The 11,984-nt window shown below is 41.7% G+C and overlaps 1 protein-coding gene across 1 annotated transcript in view; it reads right to left on the bottom strand.

Annotated features, from left to right (window-relative positions):
• nckap1l (NCK associated protein 1 like) overlaps positions 1 to 8,619 on the bottom strand; it is a 28,430-nt gene extending 19,811 nt beyond the window's left edge. Inside the window, exons 1-5 of the mRNA XM_046028498.1 lie at positions 8,608 to 8,619; positions 5,032 to 5,173; positions 3,531 to 3,641; positions 2,968 to 3,060; positions 2,574 to 2,630 (exon numbers count right to left, since the gene is read on the bottom strand). Coding sequence (XP_045884454.1) covers positions 2,574 to 2,630; positions 2,968 to 3,060; positions 3,531 to 3,641; positions 5,032 to 5,173; positions 8,608 to 8,609 — 405 coding nt within the window. The 5' untranslated portion in view covers positions 8,610 to 8,619. The remainder of the gene's footprint in view (positions 1 to 2,573; positions 2,631 to 2,967; positions 3,061 to 3,530; positions 3,642 to 5,031; positions 5,174 to 8,607) is intronic.
• Positions 8,620 to 11,984: the final 3,365 nt, after the last annotated feature.

Genomic DNA, 11,984 nt, shown 5'->3' with positions numbered 1-11,984 from the left:
CCTGCTGCTAGCTCTCACCTCTGCTAAGAAGGTGAGTGAGCTGTGTGCTTTGTGGTGACCACAGTGCAGCCGGATTGAGACTAAACCCCTCCTTTGTTCTTATGAACATAAGGAGCATGTTCAGGTCCAGGACAATAAATCTGGATGCCTTCTACCCTCCTACACCACTTAGGGTACAGGGAGGTGAGATTGCATCTGTTGTGTCCATGTGTGCTATGCTAACGTCTTATGTAGAGCACACAGTCCCCATTCGATGCACTGGTCAGCTGCTCGTCTGTTTCAGTGATAGTGCAGTCGGTAAAACCCTGGCCAATAAAAGCCTGGCCAGCTGGCTTTGTGAATGAATCTCCCAAGCCTGTACATAGGCGGGAACAGACCCACTCGAAGTGTGGAAGTGTCTACGACCCTTTTTCAGCGGGGTGTGTGTCAAAGAGATCTGCACAATGGCATCTTGGCCCTTATGCCGCCTGTTTGTGCTTTATATCTCTTTGATATGTGGGCTTCTTCGGGATCCTACTCATAAAGTGCGACCTAGGATCTGAAAAGTGAGGATCTGGTGACTACTGGGTAAGCATAGCCTGACGTTCCAGTAAGAAGTCAGGGCAGTCCAGGTGTTAATGGTCAGGCCAAGCCCCTATTGGTCCAGCGACCTTCTCAGGGGTGTCCCACCATTCTGTCACTAGGTGATGTGGTGGTCGGGGCTTTGGCTGGCTTGTGGCCGACCGGGTTGGCGTGGTGGACTTTGGCTTGTCGCGGCTAGGGCGGGCAGTCATCGGGCTGTGTGAGATAGAACGAAGGTTACGATATGGTAACCCTAGTTCTATGAGTACAGACAGAGCCCTCTCAAATTTTAACTTTCGTTTTCAGCGGCCACTAGCTGTGCTGTTAGATTGCAACCAGGTGGGTGCTTGTACGCATGCTCAAACTCAACAGCAAGAGCAAAATGTGACACATAGAGAGCAAAACACCGGGAGACAACGGTACACAACATGCAGGAAACTCCCACTCCAATATTAGTCACATTTTTATCAGCTTGAGTTTGAAGTAATCCATGCTTGTTACATGATAACGTTAGATTGACAGGATTTAGCTGACATTATGTCTGCGTTAACTCGCCTGCCGCTTTTCAGTAGCTACTGTAAATTTTTTGTCTTTCAGCGGAGGCTCAGCAATGTCAGCACCACTAAATGTATTGGATGAGAACGAAAGAGTTAATGATTTAGACTGAATATTATAAATATGGCTGTTGCCACACTTTATAACAGTTAGACCACAGTAAATAACATTACTGTAGTGAATGGGTCTTTTGTGTTGTTGTTGTTGCTTCACTGTGTTGTTGTCCTGCGCTGTTATGTTGCATTATTGTGTATTATGTAGGACACTTAAGTTACAGTGACTGAGACGGGTGGAGAAGCTGTGTACTGGAGTATAGGTAAAACCACAATAAATCTAAATTGAACTTTACGAAGCAAACAGCGGCAGATCAGTGATTATGATAGTTGGCTGCCCCTACCTTGCATCACTATAGGCTTGTAAAGACAAATCGCTCCACATTTGCTTTGTACTGTTACATTCTGTCTTGCAGGCTAAAATCAACACTTTGAGATAACACTGGTGGTACACAGGATAGTGATATGCGTTGCATAACTCACGTTAGCTGGTGAAGTAATGTTGAAAGCCATACAACTGTGGTATTTTGCACTGTATAGCGTTAGCAACTGCTCGGTGTTAGCCGGCGGGGTAATGTTATCTAACTTCAGCCAGCCAAAGCACAACATCACAATATATTTCACATGCGTTTCAGTAATGTTAGTTTACATGTCAAAAAGGATAAAAGCCAACTCTGGGTCGGTTTTGTCAGGTCTCTCCTTGACACAAGCATTTCTGATGACAGGCTTCAGCAAATAAAACCTTGTTGTTTTTTATCCTTATGTGGAGTTTGTTGTGCTGTGAGCCAGTTGTTTTATGGTGTTATTGGGCTGTATTTCATTAGTTGTGGTGTTGTCGTTGTAGTCAGAGAGAGCCTCGGGATTGCGCATGCAGAGAACCCGACCTGATTCTTTCACATAAGCAGAATATTGTCTCTTCCAAGCAACAGAGAAAACAGGTATGCAGTTCATTTCTAAGTGAGGTTACATCCTGTGGCAAAAAAGCAGTATAAAAGGGATTTATTAATAAGTGATTTTAAGCCACTAGCCTATTTATTCCCATAAATGGATCTGCAGTTATATTTGACAAAAAATGTCCTCTGCTGAAAGATGTTCCCCAGATAAATCCAAGCCTTGTGAGATACTAAAATGCCCAAAATAACTGTGCAGATCAGATCACAGGAGACACAGATCACTGGAATATACAGTAGGATATACATAATGCACAATGCAAGAGGTGCTACTTTAATTATGTCAATAAAAAAACCTGAGAAACTGAACTGGAGGAGGCTGGGGGTGGTGGAGAGAGAAAACACAGCCTGCAGAATGTAGCAGGAAGAAGTAAACAGCCTAGTAGAATAGCAGAAATGAGTGAGAGCTTGTCAGATTAACGCAGATGTTACAAGCCACATAGTAAATACTTACAATATCAAAGAAGCACTGACAGGCATCTATGGTGTTCAACAACTCATAAACGTGGTCCTGAATAAGGAACAGGTAGAAGTTTAGAAAACAAAAACCAGCAGAGCAACAAAGCAACATTTAAATTATATAGGCCTCTAATGTGATTTCCTAAAGACATAATTTTTATAGGTTCCTGTAGCCTAATAATCACAATAGATTTGCATATTTCTATAACATCCTGAATGAGTTATTCTCAATCTTACAAATACAGATGATGCCTTGGCCTGGCTGTAACCTCCAGACAGTTGTCTGTCTTTCTCTGCTGTTGTTATGTAGCTCCCCATTGTGTTATGTCAACAAAGCAAATCTGAAATTTGAAATTGAGAAAAAAGAAAGGAAAAAGATTGACAATCACCCTGAACTCTTTGACGTCCAGGAAAGAGTCGTAATAACATGCTGTGGCTGCCATCACTTCAGATTTCTGTTTCTGTATGCTGTTCAGATTTTGCTGCAATAAAGAATGAAGAGAAGTATTCAGGTCAGGTATTATGAGATCTCACATTATGTGAAAAGTAGACTTTTTCTTGATGTTCTTTTTCCTTTGGGTAAGTTCATTAGCTTCACTTGCTACTTGATTAAAAACATCAGACACACATAATAATATGGACACAATAACAGATATGTATGTTTCATATAGCAAATAGTATGCAATAAGGCTGCCCTGCAACAAGCACTGAACTTTGTTAGACATAGTTATTTTGTCTCCTCAACCTAATGTCATTATTTTCAGTGGATCACATATTGATTATATATTGACCTAGAACAAACAACCCTCTTTGTGTTAAAATCATAAAAAAAAAAAATACTTCCATAATCACAACAAAACAAAACATGAAAAGCAAGTACAAGCATGTCCTTGTGTAGAAAGCAAGGTGAAAACAAAACTGAAGGTTGTGCAAAGGTTGCAGTCATACTTACAATGTTTCCTCTAAAGTCAATGTTGGGGAATTTCTTGTTGATGTACTTGATGGCAGTCTCCATGGCTTTATCTGTCAGGAAGGATAGCCGCGTCTTAGGGTCTGCACAGGTCTGTAACAGAAGTAAGGAAGTGATAAAGACATGAGGATGTGATGTGACCAGTTTGCATATCAACCCAGGGTTTTGGCAGTTAAATCCTTGATCTCTAACACACTGTCAAGCCCTGCCATCATGCTCTGTGGATTCTCTTGAAGGGATTTCATTGTCATTGTAAGAAAAGCAAGCTTGTCAGAAGAAAGTCACTGAATCCTCACACTAGCTGGGAATATTGTGAGCAGAGTGATTAATAATGCTTTCCCCTCCTCCTGCAAGAACACCCTCAAGGTGACCTTGAACAGGATAGTTAACACCGCTCCTGCAGGGCTGTTTAGAAGCTGACAGTAGAGGACTGTGTAGCCGCTCCCAAGTCTGACTGCAGAAATTAAAAATGCATGCATGCTCAGCAAATCTTCACTGGGCAAGGTTTTATGGCTCAAAATAAGAATAACCTCCTGATAAATGCAATCATAAAGTACGTGCATCCACATGCTCATTTTGGGTTAGAAAGAGAAAGAGAGATGTGTGTGTGTTTGTGTGTGCGTGTGTGTACACAGTACACAAAACATATTAAATTTTCTCACGAGGAGAGTGTCACTTCCTGCATGTCTCCAGACATGTGTGGGTTGTCAAAATAATCCAATCGTACTCTCTCCCTGGAGTCACCTTAGTTAATTAGATTGTCTGATTTGTTCTTTATACTTTGTAGGTTTACTGTTTTCATTCTGATGTGTGAGTTTCTCAGCATTCAGTTCAGAATAACTGAAGTTTAAGGTGACTGACAGCTCAGACTGACTTCCTGTTTGCACTTCCTCTTTGGAGAAATAAGCTAAGTTGCAGTTGAAAGATCATGCTGCCTATTCTACTAGGCCACTAGACAAACAAACCACTTTTGTAAACAGTATTCAGTTGTAACAATTATCTCACATCATTATGTTACCACGGTTTGGGTTACAGCTCCTGGAGTGTCTTGACTTTAAGCATTTGCATTACTGGGTTTATTTTGGTGGTTTGCATTCTTATAAGACTCTGTAGTACCTTCATGCTTTATAGATAAAGTACTTTAACACGTTTGGCATTATGCAGTCATTCTGTGTATTGTAGACACCAATGTAGACTGTCATCAGTACACTTGAGCTCTCGTTTCCCTTTAACAGTTCTGAAATCTGAAAACAGAAAGTAACTCATACCATTCTAAATATGATTCATTTTCAGTTTATTTCAAAGCAGTGAACTATGCACTGACATAATTACTCTTAGATTTATCTTTGTATTGTGTATTAACTGTATGCAGGTACAAATTGTGAAAAACTTACCAAGTGTATGTCACGAAAGTCAAGTTCCTTATTTCTTGTTTCTGTTACACAGACCATTTGCTTCTCTAATTCTTCCTATTCTATCTCACCTTCTTAATGTGGTTCATGCGTATTAGCACCCCATTGCCTCTCTCATTGAGGATGCTGAGTTTTTCAGCCAGTTTCTGTTGGTAGTCCATGGCTCCAGAAACACTGCACCTCTCCCTCCGTTCGAGCCGCGGCCTTCTGGTCCTGTGTAGCAGTTAAACCCTCGGAAACAAGTGCACCCAGAGCCTCACCCTGACATTAGGTCACATGGGGCTCATGGGTGGAGGTGGAGCCATTAGTTGAGTTGGGCTGAGTGTCAAAATCACTAACGTACTTTAACTATATGTTTAAAAAGTGGATATAAATTTAAAAGAAAAATTCAACAAATCAAAAACGGTCCTAAAATGACAAAAGGTTGGCAGAAGAAGTGTTGCTTTTAAAATATTTTTTACTTCAGTATTTTTATTTTCAGTCAAATTTAAAAAAAAAGAAAAGAAAAAAAGAAGTAATGTCTCCACAATTCACTGTATCACTCAATATATTTAAAAACATATATTATTATGTAAATGGTCACATTTCCTGTCTGTTAAACATACACTGCCTCTATTGTTGTGTGCAGTTTGAGCTACTTCCTCTCTCTCTGTAAAAAGACTCCTGTCAACAGGGATGGCAGAAATGTACTAGAGTAAAGAGTAGAGAATAACAAGCCAGTACAGAAAACCAGGAACTTGGATGACTGTTCAGACTTTTAAAAGTAAAGATTGCAATGTTACCACAAGATGTCACTATTTACTAACTGAAGCTGTGTTTCTGAGTGAATTAATGGTGATCAATTATGCAACAAGTGTGTGTGTGTGTGTGTGAGACGTATTCTAACTATATCACATGAATGCTTTAACGCGCATAGATACACTAACAAATGACCAACCTTAATAATGAGGACAGAATGGGACAGGACAGACGGACTAAATGTAAAATGTTTAATGTCAGTGTACACAGAGGTCTGTTCTGTATGAGTTTATAGGTAGCATAACAACATAATGTAAATTTCATAATAATAACAATAGTAAACTTTAAATATAGAGACTTAATTTGCAGGTCTAAAATAGGGATTTTGTTTTTATCTATACAGGAGAATTTGGCTCATAAATGTGCACTCAAATCCAACACAGAACTTGATGTCAACTTGCACGAGATGCACTGATCCATAGGGCACACAAATTGATTTAAAAAGCTTTTATCCAGACTTTGTCTCTGCGATTTGGCTCCTAAGTAATAATTAGAAGGTGTCTCAGCTGAAATGTTTGTGTGTAAACGGTTATAGGCTCTATGACCTGGAAAGCAGCTGGATAGTCACGTTACTTCCACATCAAACTGTTCGCACATTCAGCATAGTTACGAGACTAAAGACTTTTCATGTAAAGTAGAAAGGCCCTCCATTATTCAGCAACCAAGTGTTGTTTTATGTTTTTCCAATAAGACTTCAATAACTCATTAGTAGAGTTTAGTAATAAGTTCAGTAAAGTGTGAATTTAAGACTGTAGTGCTTAGAGAGAGTAATTTACTTAATGAGGGTCTCCACAGTGCAAGTGCAGCAGTAAGCAAAGCAATGATTGATATTAAGTGGACTCAAAGAAATAATCTGCTTATTATTTCCCTACTGGCAGAAGCTCAGAGAGTGGTAGACATGTTAACAAGGCTGTCTGGGAAAGCAGACAGGAGAATGTGGTTGTGGGAGGGGGGTGGGTGGTTGATGGGACTTGGTGAACACAGGGGTACACAGTTTATAAACCTCTTGCCCACTGTGAATCAAGTTTAAAAAATGGATTCTTTCCTGGTTCATTATGAAACAGACAGGTGCATAAAGCTGTTTGACTTCCCAACTCATAATTTGTGAAATCAGGAACTTCTCAAACAGCTTTATGCTCAGAAATACAGATTTGAGAGTAAGAATGGAGCTGTGGAATGAATATATTGATCTGCAATACTGGATGCTTGCTTTTGGAGGCTTGAGTTTGAAGTCTAAACTATGGAGAAAGGGACAGGTGTGGGTTATGCTTCAAAAGTTCAATTCATCTCATGTATTACGAAATGAATCCCCAGTCATCCGTGAGCGCCGTAGGACATACTAAATAATGTATTTGGAAATAGAAACATCAAAACAGCAACACAGGAAGAATATTAAAAATGTTTGTTACTGTATTGCTGCATCTGTTGGTATAGGTTTGAAAAATGACTTATGTATGACAACAGATATGATGGCTAGTTGAAGAGCCATGCACATGATCAAGATGCATCCAATGTGGGGACTGATTCCCACTGTATGGCACATAATATATCAACCTTCAAGGGAGATTTTCTTTATAATGGATGAGTCTGGCTGGATTTTCCACCCAAATGTTTCAGAGAAAATGAGTAGAGAAAGATCTAACAAATAATTATAATAGCAACAAAGTAGATTTGTGTGCACGATTAAAACTAGTGAAACTGGACTGATAAATGGCCTTAGACAATGAAGACAACACTGTATTCCTTGCAGTCTGTGATCAGGCCTGCAGGAGGAGATAATCATAGACGAAGGGTTTGGAAGTGCTCCCAGCTCCGGCTGCAGCCCAGATGTCAGAAAAGAGATGGCAAAACACATGGGCCTGACGATATAGGCAAGTATGGTATAGGTTTCAGTGTATGTGGTATACAAACATATCAGCAGATCTTCTGTTTAAATGTATTTTCAAATGTACTTTAGATTCCATCCATTGGCAACCACTTATCCTGCGTACAGGGTTGCGGGGGGCTGGAGCCAATCCTAGTTGACATCGGGCAAAAGGCGGGGTACACCCTGGACAGGTCGCCAGTCCATCGCAGGGCCACACATAGACAAACAACCACTCACGCTCACACAATTTAGGGTCACCAATTAACCTAGTCCGCATGTCTTTGGACAGTGGGAGGAGCACCCAGAGACGGGGAGAACATGCAAACTCCACACAGCGAGGCCGGGGCAACTTCTTGCTGTGAGGCGACAGTGCTAACCACTGCACCACCGTGCCGCCCATACTTTAGATTAACTTGATCTATTCTGGTAAATGCTTAAAGTGGCTTTAATAAATATTTGCAGCTCCCCTCAGCTTATCTTTTACATTTAGCTGAAGCTTTTATCCAAAGCGACTTACAATTGCTATTTATGTCAGAGGTCACACGCCTCTGGAGCAACTAGGGGTTAAGTGTCTTGCTCAGGGACACAATGGTGGATGGGTCACAGTGGGAACTGAACACAGTGGGAACTGAACCCAGGTCTTATCCATTGCGCCATCACCACCCCTGTTTAGCTCATTGTGATGGTTTACTGTTTTGGTTCACTCATTTTTGGACAGCTGTTTTCAGAGAAAAGGCTCTAAAAATTGACTGTAGCCTACACTACCTGCCCAACACCAAACAGCAGACAGAGTTAGTGACTAGCTGGAGAACATAGTGAGGAATTTAGCAAAGTGCTAAATAGACAGATATTTTACTCAAAGTTGGTGGAGACCAAAATCAGCTACAATCATCAAGTGGTAATGCAGAAACATGACTCGAAATAAAACTTTTCCTATCTCCTGGATGTGTAAATAAGCTGCTGTTTGTTAACAAACACCTACATCTGTGTTGTATTGACAGCAGGTCCTGCTTCCCTAAAGTGGCCCAAGAAAAGTTGTTATTGCAACATATCTGTAAAAGACAACATGTTAATTGTAACATAATGAAGTGCATATTTTGAAACTATACAAAATATATTTAACTACCATTGTGTCCAAGTGTTTCACCCTTATATACGACAATTGATGACAGGAGGCACAATCACATCTCATAACAGCTAACAGCTAGGCTAGCTACATTAGCCTACTTAGGACGTTGTACTTAACTTAAGAAACTCAAGAAAACATTTGCCCCTGATAGCTAGCGATTATAACGGTTAACTAGCTTGGTTAGCTGCAAACTGATATCGGAAAAATGAAGTTCTGCTAAATCAGATCACAAAACAGCTGTAATTAAAATAGTACTTACAGATTAGTCTTACAACAGTAGATAAATTATGCTTGTCACAGATCTGACAAAATGATGGATGTAATGTCATACAAAACTTCAACTGCCATTGAATGGTTCCAGTAGAGGTTTCTATTAGCACCAGAACTTTCCAGTGAAACTAACTGCTGGTGGCAGCAAATTACTATCATGGATGCTATCAAATATACAGTACATGACAGATGACATGGCGACTGCCGCCATTGTTTGATATAACTTTTCTACCGGGGCTGTAACTGTCTAACTTTCTCAGCCTTTGGTCCTTTTAACTTATCAAAGGATGTGGTATTTCTCTTTTAAGAAAAGAGAGTATATTTGGCCTCCGGCTATGACATCCCGCACAACATGTAATTACACATCTAAATGGTTAAAAATATAGTGGAGTAAAAGATAGACGGCATTCTTCCTTGGCACGTTGGGGCATGGTACAGAGAGACAGAAAGGAAAACATGACTTAAATATCATTGGCAGGCAGCAACAACATAGATGTTAAATCTTAACAATTTTACTACTTAAAGGCTGCATGGGACATATGTGATGAGTGAGGGCTCATGCAAACAAGTTCAAATAAACATGTCTGACGATTATCTCTTCAGAATCAGACTCATTTTATTCGCTTGGTATAAAAAGTACAAGGAGAACAGGCTTTTTCAAAGTCACTTTTTTCTGCTTGCTGGCTGGATTTCTGCTGTACTTATGCTGCATCCCCAAGGAGACTGAATATGTCCGCTTTTCTGCTGGTAGGAGTTAAATGTTTTAGTCTAGCACACAATAGTGTTTTGTATTGTGCACTAATTTAACATACAGTGACTTTAAGAAACTTTGTATGCGTCATAGAAAATATGGATAGTTAATACAGGAGTAATACAAGGAATATACTTAGGTTAAAGTAGATATATACGACAATTCAATACTTCATTACACATCAGGAGTATAGTAAAAGGACTTATTGTGCAGAATTGCTCCCTTATTTTCCAATGTTTAAGAGGCATGTTAATAGCTAAGGTGGTCAAAGTGGAGCTAAGTCTTCCCCCTGCCGGCTCTCTCACACTGGGGGCATTCGTGAGTCTCTGGGGCACATGACTGGTGTTGTCGGGGTAGGTTTTGGTGCTCCTCCTTGGGGGTGCTTGAATGGGGGGGCTGGGCCCCCGTCCAGGGGTTGAGATCAGCCTCGGGGGCTGCTGGCTCTGCCTGCACTCTGGGGAGGGTTGCCTCTGGACGGTCTGGGGTCCTTTGCGCTTTGGGGGGTCGCGGGGTGCCCTGGCTTCTGGGGGTCGGGGTCTCTGGGTACTGCACGGGTTGATCCGGTTGCGGTTTGGAGGGCTGCGGTGGGATTGTAGGGCGATTGTCGATGCATCTTGATGCATTGTGCTTTTTCCCTGTGCAGGGTCTCTGGATGGCTGCTGGGCGTTTAGTTTGTGCATTGGAGTCCGGGGTAAGCATTTCCTCATTGGCTTGGAGGGAACAGTTTGCGTCCCTGGTTTGCTTCGTTGGCTTCAGATCCATGCTTCCCCATTTCTCTGTCAGCCAGTTGTTGGACCCCTCTGGATACTGAAGTATAAAGTTAGTTTTTGGGATGTGCAGTGTGGGTGCGGGGCAGGGCTGTGCTTCGGTTTATTCTGGGCTTGTGCCTGGAGTTCTCGGCCCTTCACGGGTCGGTGGGTTGGTGTTGGCATGCAGCTGAGCTGGTTGATTTTGCCTCGTTGCTGATTTGGACAATGAAGACAACACTGTATTCCTTGCAGTCTGTGATCAGGCCTGCAGGAGGAGATAATCATAGACGAAGGGTTTGGAAGTGCTCCCAGCTCCGGCTGCAGCCCAGATGTCAGAAAAGAGATGGCAAAACACATGGGCCTGACGATATAGGCAAGTATGGTATAGGTTTCAGTGTATGTGGTATACAAACATATCAGCAGATCTTCTGTTTAAATGTATTTTCAAATGTACTTTAGATTCCATACATTGGCAACCACTTATCCTGCGTACAGGGTTGCGGGGGGCTGGAGCCAATCCTAGTTGACATCGGGCAAAAGGCGGGGTACACCCTGGTGTTGTACGGTGGCCTGGGGGCACGCTGTGCATGGGGGATGACGGCTCTCGTGGGCGGCCTTAGTTTTTCCGGCGGTTGGGGGGACGGCGGACTTTTATTGGCGGGTGCACGGTGACCTGCACGGCGCGTTTGCTGCTGGTGTTTCTCTCCGCTGGCTTTCACTGTCGTGTTCTTCCGCTCGCTCTTTCTCGTTTGCCTGACCTCGGGTGTTGCCGTGCGCGCGCATTTATTTTTATTTATTTATTTTTATGGGGCGTCTGTTGGTTGGGTCGGGGACTTCATCTGGGAGTCATTTTTTTATTATATTATTTTTTTTTTTTCTTTCTCCCACCCCTATTGACTACTGGGGTTCTTGCCTGCCTGTTGCTGGGGTAGGTGTGGCACAGTCGTGGCATCACACTCTCACTAACAACTACATTCTTTAACAGGCTTATGCACACACACACATGTACACACACACATACAGACACATTCACCCACACGCACACAGACACATACAGTCTCATACATAGACACAAACAAATTTAGGTTGTCCCTGGTAGAATAATTCCTGATGCTTTTCTTTCAGTTACTTATTTAAATTAGTTGTTATTATTCTAGCTCTCGTGGCTGTGCTTTTTCTCTTAGTTGTCTTACTATGTCAGCTGTTTATGGCTGCTGTTCGGCTGGTTGTCTTTTACTATTATTATTGTTTTTATTGTTTGTTTTTGTTTGTGTTTGTTTGTTTGTTGTTGTTTTTCTCCTCCCCAAGCCCCCCTCTCTGTTCTATTGCAGGTTTGTTGCTTTCTGCAATTGGTGTTTCCCTCTGCTATTCCCTGTTGTCCCCACCTTCCATCCCCCTTCCCTTACAGGTGTTGTCCTTTCTCTGTGCTGTTTGTTTTTGCCCCCCCCATTCCCATGTCT

Source organism: Micropterus dolomieu, linkage group LG18 (assembly GCF_021292245.1).
Source record: "Micropterus dolomieu isolate WLL.071019.BEF.003 ecotype Adirondacks linkage group LG18, ASM2129224v1, whole genome shotgun sequence".
Classification (NCBI taxonomy): Eukaryota; Metazoa; Chordata; class Actinopteri; order Centrarchiformes; family Centrarchidae; genus Micropterus; species Micropterus dolomieu.
The sequence above is the reverse complement of the archived record's forward strand: the minus strand, read 5'-3'. Positions and strand labels throughout refer to the sequence as shown.